The 15,482-nt window shown below is 42.3% G+C and overlaps 1 protein-coding gene across 1 annotated transcript; it reads left to right on the top strand.

Annotated features, from left to right (window-relative positions):
- Positions 1–1,587: 1,587 nt before the first annotated feature.
- Positions 1,588–3,480, top strand: LOC127337240 (uncharacterized protein At4g06744-like). The gene has a single exon (XM_051364204.2). The coding sequence runs from the start codon at positions 1,608–1,610 to the stop codon at positions 3,204–3,206; it is 1,599 nt and encodes a 532-aa protein (XP_051220164.1). The 5' UTR covers positions 1,588–1,607; the 3' UTR covers positions 3,207–3,480.
- The last annotated feature ends 12,002 nt before the right edge of the window (positions 3,481–15,482 follow it).

Raw genomic sequence — 15,482 nt, 5'->3', positions numbered from 1 at the left:
TACCTTTTCTCTCAATGTCACCCCCTCAACCTCTATGCGGGGTACTGTTGCTAACATATGCAAATGTGGTCTCAGCATGTGCCTTTGATTCTAATTGTTTGTTCCGTAGATTGTAACCAACGAATTGGGGGATGTTGACCTTGGCAGCTTATTGGGCATCAAACTGTTATTTGGCATGTTCATCATGTTAAGTCACCTTTAGCTTGTCAGTATCAGGTCGCATCAGGATTCTGAAACAAATATGGGTAGTTGTCCTGGAAAGGTACCATACGTAGCTGGAGTATTCTATATTGTATACTTTATAATACATTTGCAATGCGTGCTCCCCGTGGTTGAACTTCACAGCACTTTTTGAACAAGCAATCATGGCTCACTAAATTAATCCAAAGATATATCCAGCTCAAAGGTCGTTAACTAATGACATATTTATCTATCGTTCATACATGCTTTACTATGGAAAGCTTTCCAGTTGTTCAACAGAAAGGTTCCTCAATTTGTGGTCTTTGTTTGTCTTTACACATTGTTCAGTTATATTTTTTGTAGGACGCTGGGTGTTTGTGACGGTTTGGTAGTAGTATGATGGAGGCAAAGCAGCAACTAACAATTGTCGTGGAGTGCCAGATACTACCTACGAGTATCAGTGTCAATAGCTCAGCATTAGGGGACGTCAATTGGCAGTCCAAACTTCCAACTATGACATCTATCCTGGGTGGGGACTGCCGTAGCATAAAAACCTTGATGCCACTTGTGTGGGTTGCCAAATGTAGGGTCCTTGGCAATAAGAAATGAGTGCCTCCTAATCCACTATATGGGAGCAGTACGCATATCGTCAGGAGCTTTCTTGTGTAGCTAAAGTTTTGCAATGTATAGTACTCAACCGGAGGAAGTACTATATTTCTTTCTGGGCGAGGCATCTTTATTTTGGTTTGTTTATAGTACTCTGTCCCACACGCTGATATCCCAGAAGCATCGGTATCCCACATTGTAATTTGTGGATGAGTACCTTTGTTAGTGGCTCCAATCATGCTAACAAGAACAAAGCAATGAGAACAAGTGCTTATCATGTAGCTGCCCTTCTGCGGTGCCAACCTTTCTGCAGACGACATTGCTTTCCTCACTGACCATGGAGCTCGTCAGGTCAAAAAATATTTGACCACATTGTAGTTAGCCATTGCACCCAAATTGTAGTACTCCCTCCGAAAAGGATGTGGATGTCACGGATTTGCCTAAATTTAGTTGTATTTACTCAGTAGACATGATTTGGTTCGTACAAATTCAGATAAATCTATGACATCTTTTTAGAGGGAGTAGAATTTAACATGGGTTCTAACCGGTGATCGGGAGAGATTCCGTTAGGATGGTGATGGGCCCGATCATGCCGCTTCGTTGATGCACTCTGCTCTGCACTCCACGCTTCTGCTCGTAATTCTTCTCCTACCGCCGACCAAGACCAGTTAACCGCCAACCCCACTACCGTGATCTGTGCCACTTGAGCTTCTCTCGTTTCCCACATCTTTCCGTTTCGCCTTCGCTAAGCTATACTCACTCGTGCCCACCTCCATTTGTGTATACGTACTCGTGTGTCGTTGCTGCTTGCGTATCGCTCCATGGCGCCAGCCGCAGCCCGGCCTCTCCCTTCTTATACCCGCCGGCAGCCGCCATTCTCCAGGGACGGGAGAAGCAGAGGCGTGTCGACAATGGTGGTTCGAGTGCCAAACCATGCACTCGTGCTTGCATTGGTGGTTGTGTTTGCCACGGCGCACGACGTGGCGAGTGCAACCGAGAGCTCCAGCCACACTCGATCTGCTGAAGGGACGAGCGGCGGCAATGCGCCATCGACGACGGTGTCGCTGGTAGGGTGCAGGTGCGCACCGTCGCGGTCGTCGACGGGGTCGGTGAAAGGCTGCCCATGCTCGCCGCCGCCTCCGCCGGCGTGCCCGCCTCCTCCTCCGCCGCCACCTCCCCCTCCTCCACCTGCGTGTCCACCGCCTCCCCCGCCGCCTCCACCAGCGTGCCCACCGCCGCCTCCGCCGGCGTGCCCGCCGCCAGAGCCGTCGCCGGAGCCGTGGGACGACTTCGAGAACGAGAAGCTGAAGGCCCTCTACCCGGTGATCCACGCGTTCAAGGATACCATCACGTCCGACCCGCTGGGCGTGACGGCGACGTGGGTGGGCAAGGACATCTGCGCCAGCCACAAAAACGGCACCGCCTACAAGGGCTTCTACTGCGACTTCCCTCCCGACGACAACACCACGCTCACCGTGGCGTCCATCGACTTCAACGGCTTCCACCTGCGCGCGCCCACGCTGGCGGGCTTCATCGACGCGTTCCCGGACCTGGCCCTCTTCCACGCCAACTCCAACAACTTCTCCGGCGACCTCCCGGACCTCACCCACCTCCGCTACTTCTACGAGCTCGACCTCTCCAACAACGCCTTCTCCGGCTCCTTCCCGGCCGCCGTGCCGCCCCTCGGCGGCCTCCTCTTCCTCGACCTCCGCTTCAACGGCTTCGCCGGCGAGGTCCCGCCCCCGGTCTTCGGCATCTCCGTCGAGGCGCTCTTCCTCAACAACAACGGCTTCTCCGGCCGCATCCCGGACACCTTCGGCAGCACCACGGCGCAGTACCTCGTGGTGGCCAACAACCGGTTCACCGGCCCGATCCCGAAATCCATCTTCAACGTCTCCGGCACGCTCTCCGAGGTGCTCTTCCTCAACAACGACCTCTCCGGGTGCCTGCCGTACGAGATCGGGCTGGTGGAGGGGCTCACGGTGTTCGACGCCGGGGGCAACCGGATCAGGGGCCCCATCCCGCTCTCCTTCGGTTGCCTCGCCGACGTCGACGCGCTAAACCTCGCCTCGAACCAGCTCTACGGCCACGTCCCCGACGTGCTCTGCTTGCTCTACAAGACCGGCAAGCTCACCAACCTCTCGCTGTCGGACAACTACTTCCACTCCGTCGGCTATCACTGTTTGGAGCTGGTGAGGGCTCGGGTGCTCGACGTGCGCCGGAACTGCATCCCCGGGTTCCCCGGGCAGCGGCCGCCATTCGAGTGTGCCCTGTTTTACGCCGACCCGAGAAACCACTGCCCCTTCATCCCGCACATCCCGTGCGACCTGCCGGGGTTCAAGCCGCCGGCCATTGCGGCGTTGCCGCCCGGGAAGGGCGTGGTGCATGGCTATGGAGAAGGGAGTGGCGGTGGGAACTGACGTGGCATGGTTAGGTGAAGTGCACATGACAAGAACAAAAGAGAAGGATCGATATAGTTTGATCTTTGATTATTTTTTAAAGTGTTTTTATGTCGTTCTGATCAGATGTTTGTGTTGCCTGACGAATAAGTTCAGCGTTGTAATTAAAGATACCCGAGAGTCTCCGAGTCAAATAACTGCCTACCGAGCACGGTGAAGTAGAGTCAAATAAGTCAACTCTCAGTTGTAGCTACATTTGCAAAACTCAGTTGCAATCTAACTTGCAACTTATATACACGAATCATAATGCAAATCAAACGATGTAGAAATTAACTGAGGCACGAAGTTCTTATCTAGTTAATAACTAGCAAATCCATATAGATCATCTAGTTCGGCCCCTATCGCTCAGGATATCAGTCAGAGTGGGCTTGGCCCAGTCGGACCTTCGTCTCGCATCATATGACGGAATGCGCTATTCACAAAAAAACGAGGGGTCGGTAGTAAATCAATTTATGCAGAACCTAATTGAAATTACTCTGCCACTAAGTTATATAGTTATCCGAATGGAACCTGGGTACGCGCGCACCCGTTTACGAAAAGTTCAAAAAAATGCTATTTAAAAGTTTCCAAAAAATGTGAAGTAAAATTTTGCATGTACATATTATGTTGATACTTACTCGTGTGAGTTTTCACGAAAAAAAACCATTGTGTGTGGCCTGTATAAAAATAACAAAATGTCCAAATGAGAATAGTGAACAGGAAGTTGTACTATTCACAGGAGTAGGAATTTGCATTTTGTCATTTTTGTGTAGGTCACACACAATGGTGTTTTTCCGTGAAAACACACATGAGTAAGTATCAACATAATATCTACATGCAAAAATTTACTTCACATTTTTTGGAAACTTTTAAATAGTATTTTTTTGAACTTTTCGTAAACGGGTGCGCGCGTACCCATGTTCCATTCACCATTTTCGAGTTATCCGACCACTAAGTTATAATTTTTTGAGAGTGGAGTTTAGAATATTTATCTAAAACTTGTGATTTTTCTTAAACTACATATTTCGATGTGAACTATATATAAAAATTGGCACGCACATACATACATACATGCAAAAAATTATGTAATTTTTTTGAGGTATGAAAATACAGATATTTGGCCCACACAGTAAACCGGGTTCAACAAGATCTACGTGCTGCGTATTTCCAGGTCGCTGACCTAGCTTTAAAAAAAACAGCTGAGGCCGCACGCATGCCATTGCTAGGTCAATATTCATGCTTCATTTGATTCATATTAATTGACTCAACTTTATCTAAATATGAATGTATTTAGTTAACAAACGCATCTAGATACATCCAAATCTACACAAAGTTGCGTCAATTAATTTAAATCGGAAAGAGTATATTTTTTTTCTATAAAATTGTTCAAACCGTAGAGGATGTGGATATTTGACTAAATTTATAAACATATTTATTAAAATGGCGGGAGTAGCTCAGATGCATGAACATTCACGCATGCATGGCTTGCTGACCCTAGCTCGCTTAGTTACACTAGTAGGAGATATAGCTTATAACAGAAAAAATAGTGGCAACGCACGTCTAAAAAGTCACGCCGCTGGTCTTTGCTGCTAATTGTCTATTGGCGGCGTGGTGAAGTATTCGGACGCCGTTGCTACGATGGGCCCCAGTGGCTTGGCCCACACAGAAAAGGGACGCATAGTGATGCATGTAAAATGTATGTATGAAATTTATCGTTTGTTTACACATATTCTCACATATTTGCAATATATATGATGTTATATGCATGTTTTATATTTTTTCAGGATTTACCAATGATCCACTGTATTTTGGTTATAACTCTGCAGGAGGGGAAAAACCTTGTTTTGTGTGTTTTTTAACTTTCAGGGACTTAAACGAAGTCAAATTGAGCTAGAATTTCGAGAATGCCAATATTCCATCAAGAGAACCATCTAAAGCACCTGGACCCCACGAGATGAGCCAGGAGGGCCAAAAGAGGCATGGTGGCGCACCTAGTCAGGGGGGCGCCACCCATGCTCTTCCCCCCCTCGACCGTTCGATTCGATTGATTCTTTCGCCTACGGACCCCATCTAACCTAAATACCTCTATATAAAGGACTCCCGAGGCTTCTTCGAGGGGAACGCAGCAAAACACAAAAAAAACACCAAAACACCAAAACAGAGCCAGAACTAGCGAGGATTGGAGGGGGAAACTCTGCCAGAGTCATCGTCGGAGGGATCTCCACATTTTTCAACGTCTCCGCCATAATCACCAGGATGAATAGGGAGTAGTCCACCTCTGGACTATGGGTTTGCGGTAGTAGTTTGATCTATTTCTCTCTTCTTCTTCATATATCTAGTACCATATGAGCTACCCAACATGATTATGGTCATATAGTAATTCATATGTGGTGGGTCTTTATTCTATGATACTGATATATGAGATTGGAACCTATTATGTGTGAGATGTACTGATAGATATATACCATGTTCCCCGTTCTTAAGTACTTGTTCTGATCCAACTTGTATGCAACAACATGTGTGAGGAGAAGTGTGTATTAGATGGAGTAGCATGGTGGTAGTAATTGAATAGTGACAACAAATTCAAGATCTACTATGGTATTTACCTTTCTCTTGCTGCCTCACTAGGGATAAAGTGAACACATGTGCTATAATTATCATGTGATAGTGTGATAATCTTATTTTTTTAAGGTAGCATATTTGAGATTCAAACATTATATCAAATTACTTAAGGATATACTCTGTTGATTCTTAATTCAAGATTGCTTGGGGTTTTCCCTTTCTTGAGGAGTATAAGAGAGATGTGTTGCATCATCTCTATGTTAGGACGTAATGCCCATATGAATGCTTATCAAACACATGTTGAAACTCCACCATTATTATGGCATTAATGAATTGTTTGTGTCTACCACAACTTAAAAAGAGAGTAGACAAGTGAACCCATGAACCTCGGTCCAATATAAATCATTAGGCTGGCCATAGTGCAAAGTATCATATAGTGGTATCATACATATGATACAATTCTATGATACTACCCATATAATGGTTAGTATCATATAGTAGTATCATAATCTCATGATATTTAATTATTTATAGAATCTCAATGCAATTGTGTGTATAGGATGTATTTGACATTAAATTTTCTAGTTTCACGTGCTATGATACAGTATCATATTATGATACCACTAGCATATCTCTCCTCATTAATTATAGCGCCACATCAGATTTTTGCCAAGGTGGCATGCATGATACTCCTTATGATACTAGCACTATGGCTAGCCTTAGAAACACCTTTCCAATACTATTACCACACTTTACATTTACCACTATTTATTAATTCGAAAATACCAAAAAATACTTTCTCCACATACACACATACAAAACCCAAAACCATTAGCCTATTACTGCTTTTATTTTGCTTGCCTAGTTTGTTTGTTTTACTTTACTTTATAATTTCGATTACCAATACGAAACCTTGTGTGCTTGACAACCACGTACACGGTGAAGTTGGGGACACAAGACAAAAACTTTGCTTTAAAGGTTGCTAGAAGAGGAGAAGATGAGATAACCTTTTCATCCATTCCCCGAGAGTTCGATATAAACCCTCGAGTCACCCTTGTAGGGAAAAGCCGCTTGCTACAACATTCTGCACTTGGAGTCCCAACGAGTTGGTATACATAGAGTTGTTGCCATCAAGAACATTTTCTGGCACCGTTGCTGGGGAGTGGCAAGAGGGACATCACAGCTGCATCATCGTCAAGCTAGGAGCACAACAAGTCCCCACATCAACATCAAGAAAAGTTTCTAGCACCGTTGCATTGAAGGTCTACATCTACTTCCACCACAACTTCTAGAACATTTTCTGGCATCATCAACACCAAGTTTGCGCAAACACCTAAGCATGGGGTGGTTGCACCACTATGAGCTTTTCTTTCTCCTTCATATTTTCAAAGTAATTTTCTTTGTCTTGTTTTTAGTCTTGTTAATTTCTCTTTAAAACACAAAAACACATAAAAATTAGTATCAACCTTTTACTTACAAACATGGGAGAAAGAGGTACAAAACTTTGTGGCTACACAAACACTCTAATGACCAATTCATTGCAAGGCCTATTACAACACCTGAAATAATCGCTGAAAGCTCTGCAGTAAGTCCTGGTCTATTAAACCTCATAGCTAAAGAACAATTTGGGGGAAGTGCTAGTAGTAAGGTTGCTTCATTGCATTTGCATGATTTCTGTGAAATTTGTGACATGAAAAAATTTAAAAATATGGAAAATGACATTGTCAAACTTAAGAAAAGCTAAAGAATGGCTATTGTTACTATATATTGCTAGCATAAATTCTTGGGATGAGATCAAATAAGCATTTATAAAGAAATATTACCCACCTGTAAAAATCGAAACAAAAACAGTATCCTATCATTTAGGAAAATTGAGAATGAACATGTACCAACAGCCTGGGAAAGAAATAAAAACATGTTTAGAACTTTCCCATCACATGGAGTAAATGAATGGACAATCCTACACTCGTTTTACAATGGGTTAAACTATATGTCAAGAAGTATGATAGACTCTGCTGCTGGGGGTGCTTTTATGAGTAAAACTTTGCGTGAAGCTAAAGCAATCATAAAAAACATGCTACACAACCATAGTCAATGATATACTGAAAGAGCACCAAACCCATCTAGGAAAGTAAACTCTATTGAATAAGTAGATCCTTTATCCAATAAAATAAATGCCATATTTGTCTACATATTAAAACAAAACATTGACAATGTTCCCCTACAAGAACTAGTTGGAAACACTAATGGAAATCTAGATGTCAACTACATAATAAATTTTGGTAACAATGGATATGGGAACAATTATAACAACTCTTATGGTAGGCTGATGGCTGTGAAATACACTATTTTTCTCACGTTTAAACCCTTTGCTATGTCAAGAAATTGAATAAAAATATGTCTAAATGTGCCTCTAATGAATAATTATTGCCAAGATGTGCAATCCCTTCTCTTTTTATATGGTGTGCAAGAAATCACATTTTTATGGCAAATGGACCTGCAATTACTAAAGAAAATCTCGCCCCAAGCGCAGCAAAGTCAACCTGGGGTCAAAGTCAGTTCCAGAGGGAATAGTGGACACCGGTATGGGCAAGGCCCACCCGTATTGGGTGCCGGAGCACTCCCGAGGTAAAACCCTATAACTTTCGTGAAGGAAGCCACTCCAGAAAGAGAACCATTTGTCGCCAAACAGAGCTGCCATCCACCAGATCCATCTACATCTCATTAGAGGAGATCCACCACCATAGTTCATCCATTTTCTCTCCAATCCCCTCCATAGTCATACCCCTCACCTTGTAATTGAGATCTCCTTGAGAATTGGCGGCCATTTTAAGAATATTTTTTTGATTTCAATCCAAGTATTTGTCACCGTGATTTCTATCTTTGATCTTGTTATTATACGTGAGTAGTCCTCACGGGCTGCGGGTTGGGGTGAATTCTCATAGCGTTTATATGTATCTAATCATATGAGTTTTGTGTAGCGATTGAATAGGAGCTTTGCAATCTTGTATCCTTTTCTCTTTGCCTCGATTCGAGGACTTGCAGGTACCCAAGTCTCTCGTGATCGATCAAGGGAAGAGGTGGGATGCCTGAAGAATGGCGTGCTATCTCAAAACCTCAGTGACAGAAAGGGAAAAATAACGGTACACGTTTAATAATTCACTTGGGAGGAACAACAATATCATCTATCTTAAGGCTTTGGTATGTTTTACTTAATAATTGTTACTCGCGGATGTGGGGATGATACGTCTCCAACGTATCGATAATTTCTTATGTTCCATGCCACATTATTGATGTTATCTACATGTTTTATGCACACTTTATGTCATATTCGTGCATTTTCTGGAACTAACCTATTAACTCGCGGATGTGGGGAGTCTCTGTTCCGGCACGCCGCCGGAACGGGGAAGTGCCCCCGGAAGGCTTCTCCATCGACACCGCTGCCATCTCCACCGCCATCTTCATCACCGCTGCTGCTCCCATGAGGAGGGAGTAGTTCTCCATCGAGGCTCGGGGCTGTACCGGTAGCTATGTGGTTCCTCTCTCTCATATGTGCTTCAATACAATAATCTCATGAGCTGCTTTACATGATTGAGATTCATATGATGATGCTTGTAATCTAGATGTCATTATGCTAGTCAAGTGAGTTTTACTTATGTGATCTCCGGAGACTCCTTGTCCCACGTGTGTAAAGGTGACAGTGTGTGCACCGTGTGGGTCTCTTAGGCTATATTTCACAGAATACTTATTCACTGTTGAATGGCATAGTGAGGTGCTTATTTATATCTCTTTATGATTGCAATGTATTTGTATCACAATTTATCTATGTGCTACTCTAGCAATGTTATTAAAGTAGTTTTATTCCTCCTGCACGTGTGTAAAGGTGACAGTGTGTGCACCGTGTTAGTACTTGGTTTATGCTATGATCATGATCTCTTGTAGATTGCGAAGTTAACTATTGCTATGATAATATTGATGTGATCTATTCCTCCTACATATGCATGAAGGTGACAGTGTGCATGCTATGTTAGTACTTGGTTTAGTCTTTTGATCTATCTTACACTATAAGGTTACTTAAATATGAACAAATTGTGGAGCTTGTTAACTCCGGCATTGAGGGTTCGTGTAATCCTACGCAATGCGTTCATCATCCAACAAGAGTGTAGAGTATGCATTTATCTGTTCTGTTATGTGATCAATGTTGAGAGTGTCCACTAGTGAAAGTGTAATCCCTAGGCCTTGTTCCTAAATACTGCTGCGTTACTACTGCTTGTTTACTGTTTTACTGCGTTACTACTGCTGCAATACTACCACCATCAACTACACGCCAGCAAGCTATTTTCTGGCACCGTTGCTACTGCTCATATATATTCATACCACCTGTATTTCACTATCTCTTCGCCGAACTAGTGCACCTATTAGGTGTGTTGGGGACACAAGAGACTTCTTGCTTTGTGGTTGCAGGGTTGCATGAGAGGGATATCTTTGACCTCTTCCTCCCTGAGTTCGATAAACCTTGGGTGATCCACTTAAGGGAAAACTTGCTGCTGTTCTACAAACCTCTGCTCTTGGAGGCCCAACACTGTCTACAGGAAAGGAGGGGGAACGTAGACATCAAGCTATTTTCTGGCGCCGTTGCCGGGGAGGAAAGGTAAAAGGTACTCACACTCCGGATCTCGGCTACCAAGCTATTTCCCGGCGCCGTAAGTACTCGAAGCTATTTCCTTTAGATCCTGCAATTGCAAATTTTTGTTTCTTGTTTACACTAGTTTGGCATAATGGACAAGAATGATCTTCTTATTCTATTTCCTGATTTAAAACATGGATTGTTTGATGCGAAAATTAAAAAACCTATGGAATCTTATTTGCATGCTGGTAGTAATATTAGTATGAACGCTTTGAACACCATTGTTGATAATAATATAGAAAGTTCTAAGCTTGGGGAAGCTGGTTTTCATGATCTTTTTAGTCCCCCAAGCATTGAGGAGAAAATTTTCTTTGATGATACTTTGCCTCCTATTTATGATGATTATAATGATATTGGTCTTTTAGTGCCGCCTACTATGGAGAGTAATTTTTATGATGATAATACTATGCCTCCTACACTTGATGAGAATAATAATGATAGCTACTTTGTTGAATTTGCTCCTACTACAATTAATAAGAATAACTATGCTTATGTTGGGGGTAGTAATAATTTTATGCATGAGACTCATGATAAGAATGCTTTATGTGATAGTTATATTGTTGAGTTTGCTCATGACACTACTGAAAGTTATTATGAGAGAGGAAAATATGGTTGTAGAAATTTTCATGTTACTAAAACACCTCTCTATGTGCTGAAATTTTTGAAGCTATACTTGTTTTGTCTTCCTATGCTTGTTACTTTGCTCTTCATGAACTTGTTTATTTACAAGATTTCTATGCATAGGAAGCATGTTAGACTTAAATGTGTTTTGAATTTGCCTCTGGATGCTCTCTTTCGCTTCAACTACTATTTCTTATGAGTGCATCATTAAAACTGCTGAGCCCATCTTAATGGCTATAAAGAAAGAACTTCTTGGGAGATAACCCATGTGTTATTTTGCTACAGTAATTTGTTTTATATTTGTGTCTTGGAAGTTGTTTACTACTGTAGCAACCTCTCCTTATCTTAGTTTTGTGTTTTGTTGTGCCAAGTAAAGTCTTTGATAGTAAAGTCAATACTAGATTTGGATTACTGCGCAGAAACTGTTTTCTTGCTGTCACGAATCTGGGCCTAATTCTCTGTAGGTAACTCAGAAAATTATGCCAATTTACGTGAGTGATCCTCAGATATGTACGCAACTTTCATTCAATTTGAGCATTTTCATCTGAGCAAGTCTGGTGCTATTTTAAAATTCGTCTTTACGAACTGTTCTGTTTTGACAGATTCTGCCTTTTATTTCGCATTGCTTCTTTCGCTGTGTTGGGTGGATTTCTTTGTTCCATTACCTTCCAGTAGCTTTGGGCAATGTCCAGAAGTGTTAAGAATGATTGTGTCACCTCTGAACATGTGAGTTTTTGATTATGCACTAACCCTCTAATGAGTTTGTTTCGAGTTTGGTGTGGAGGAAGTTTTCAAGGGTCAAGAGAGGAGGATGATATACTATGATCAAGAAGAGTGAAGAGTCTAAGCTTGGGGATGCCCCATGGTTCATCCCTGCATATTTCAAGAAGACTCAAGCATCTAAGCTTGGGGATGCCCAAGGCATCCCCTTCTCCATCGACAACTTATCAGGTTTCTTCTCTTGAAACTATATTTTTATTCGGTCACATCTTATGTACTTTACTTGGAGCGTCTGTGTGCTTTTGTTTTTGTTTGTGTTTGAATAAATTGGATTACATCATGCTTGTGTGGGAGAGAGACACGCTCCGCTGTAGCATATGGACAAGTATGTCCTTAGTTTCTACTCATAGTATTCATGGCGAAGTTTCTCCTTCGTTAAATTGTTATATGGTTGGAATTGAAAAATGATACATGTAGTAATTGCTATAATGTCTTGGGTAATGTGATACTTGGCAATTGTTGTGCTCATGTTTAAGCTCTTGCATCATATGCTTTGCACCCATTAATGAAGAAATACATAGAGCATGCTAAAATTTGGTTTGCATATTTGGTCTCTCTAAGGTCTAGATAATTTCTAGTATTGAGTTTGAACAACAAGGAAGACGGTGTAGAGTCTTATAATGTTTACAATATGTCTTTTATGTGAGTTTTGCTGCACCGGTTCATCCTTGTGTTTGTTTCAAATAACCTTGCTAGCCTAAACCTTGTATCGAGAGGGAATACTTCTCATGCATCCAAAATACTTGAGCCAACCACTATGCCATTTGTGTCCACCATACCTACCTACTACATGGTATTTCTCCGCCATTCCAAAGTAAATTGCTTGAGTGCTACCTTTAAATTCCATCATTCACCTTACAATATATAGCTCATGGGACAAATAGCTTCAAAAACTATTGTGGTATTGAATATGTAATTATGCACTTTATCTCTTATTAAGTTGCTTGTTGTGCGATAACCATGTTTACTGGGGACGCCATCAATTACTCTTTGTTGAATTTCATGTGAGTTGCTATGCATGTTCGTCTTGTCTGAAGTAAGAGCGATCTACCACCTTATGGTTAAGCATGCATATTGTTAGAGAAGAACATTGGGCCGCTAACTAAAGCCATGATCCATGGTGGAAGTTTCAGTTTTGGACATATATCCTCAATCTCAAATGAGAAAATTATTAATTGTTGTTACATGCTTATGCATAAAAGAGGAGTCCATTATCTGTTGTCTATGTTGTCCCGATATGGATGTCTAAGTTGAGAATAATCAATAGCGAGAAATCCAATGCGAGCTTTTCTCCTTAGACCTTTGTACAGGCGGCATAGAGGTACCCCTTTGTGACACTTGGTTAAAACATGTGCATTGTGATGATCCGGTAGTCCAAGCTAATTAGGACAAGGTGCGGGCACTATTAGTATACTATGCATGAGGCTTGCAACTTGTAAGATATAATTTACATGATACATATGCTTTATTACTACAGTTGACAAAATTGTTTCATGTTTTCAAAATCAAAGCTCTAGCACAAATATAGCAATCGATGCTTTTCCTCTATGGAGGACCATTCTTTTACTTTATTGTTGAGTCAGTTCACCTATTTCTCTCCACCTCAAGAAGCAAACACTTGTGTGAACTGTGCATTGATTCTTACATACTTGCTTATTGCATTTGTTATATTGCTTTGCATTGACAACTATCCATGAGATATACATGTTATAAGTTGAAAGCAACCGCTGAAACTTCATCTTCCTTTGTGTTGCTTCAATGCCTCTACTTTGAATTATTGCTTTATGAGTTAACTCTTATGCAAGACTTATTGATGCTTGTCTTGAAGTACTATTTATGAAAAGTCTTTGCTATATGATTCACTTGTTTACTCATGTCATATACATTGTTTTGATCGCCGCATTCATTACATATGCTTTACAAATAGTATGATCAAGATTATGATGGCATGTCACTCCAGAAATTATCTTTGTTATCGTTTTACCTGCTCGGGACGAGCAGAACTAAGCTTGGGGATGCTGATACGTCTCCAACGTATCGATAATTTTTTATGTTCCATGCCACATTATTGATGTTATCTACATGTTTTATGCACACTTTATGTCATATTCGTGCATTTTCTGGAACTAACCTATTAACAAGATGCCGAAGTGCCAGTTCCTGTTTTCTGCTGTTTTTGGTTTCAGAAATCCTAGTAACGAAATATTCTCGGAATTGGACGAAATCAACGCCCAGGTTCCTATTTTCACCGGAAGCATCCAGAACACACGAGAAGGACCAGAGGGGGGCACTGGGCCCCCAGACCATAGGCCGGCGCGGCCCTGGCCCTGGCCGCGCCGCCATATGGTGTGGCCACCCCTTTAGCCCTCCTGCGCCGCCTCTTCGCCTATTTAAAGCCTCCGTCGCGAAAACCCTGATGCGTTCGACGAAACCCACAGAAACCTTCCAGAGCCGCCGCCATCGTGAGGCCAAGATCCGGGGACAGAGTCTCTCGTTCCGGCACGCCGCCGGAACGGGGAAGTGCCCCCGGAAGGCTTCTCCATCGACACCGCTGCCATCTCCACCGCCATCTTCATCACCGCTGCTGCTCCCATGAGGAGGGAGTAGTTCTCCATCGAGGCTCGGGGCTGTACCGGTAGCTATGTGGTTCCTCTCTCTCATATGTGCTTCAATACAATAATCTCATGAGCTGCTTTACATGATTGAGATTCATATGATGATGCTTGTAATCTAGATGTCATTATGCTAGTCAAGTGAGTTTTACTTATGTGATCTCCGGAGACTCCTTGTCCCACGTGTGTAAAGGTGACAGTGTGTGCACCGTGTGGGTCTCTTAGGCTATATTTCACAGAATACTTATTCACTGTTGAATGGCATAGTGAGGTGCTTATTTATATCTCTTTATGATTGCAATGTATTTGTATCACAATTTATCTATGTGCTACTCTAGCAATGTTATTAAAGTAGTTTTATTCCTCCTGCACGTGTGTAAAGGTGACAGTGTGTGCACCGTGTTAGTACTTGGTTTATGCTATGATCATGATCTCTTGTAGATTGCGAAGTTAACTATTGCTATGATAATATTGATGTGATCTATTCCTCCTACATATGCATGAAGGTGACAGTGTGCATGCTATGTTAGTACTTGGTTTAGTCTTTTGATCTATCTTACACTATAAGGTTACTTAAATATGAACAAATTGTGGAGCTTGTTAACTCCGGCATTGAGGGTTCGTGTAATCCTACGCAATGCGTTCATCATCCAACAAGAGTGTAGAGTATGCATTTATCTGTTCTGTTATGTGATCAATGTTGAGAGTGTCCACTAGTGAAAGTGTAATCCCTAGGCCTTGTTCCTAAATACTGCTGCGTTACTACTGCTTGTTTACTGTTTTACTGCGTTACTACTGCTGCAATACTACCACCATCAACTACACGCCAGCAAGCTATTTTCTGGCACCGTTGCTACTGCTCATATATATTCATACCACCTGTATTTCACTATCTCTTCGCCGAACTAGTGCACCTATTAGGTGTGTTGGGGACACAAGAGACTTCTTGCTTTGTGGTTGCAGGGTTGCATGAGAGGGATATCTTTGACCTCTTCC

Source organism: Lolium perenne, chromosome 2 (assembly GCF_019359855.2).
Source record: "Lolium perenne isolate Kyuss_39 chromosome 2, Kyuss_2.0, whole genome shotgun sequence".
In the NCBI taxonomy this organism is placed as follows: Eukaryota; Viridiplantae; Streptophyta; class Magnoliopsida; order Poales; family Poaceae; genus Lolium; species Lolium perenne.
The sequence above is the reverse complement of the archived record's forward strand: the minus strand, read 5'-3'. Positions and strand labels throughout refer to the sequence as shown.

Excerpts from the sequence above, each read along its gene's own strand:
- LOC127337240 (XM_051364204.2), top strand. The coding sequence starts at position 1,608 with ATGGCGCCAGCCGCAGCCCGGCCTCTCCCTTCTTATACCCGCCGGCAG.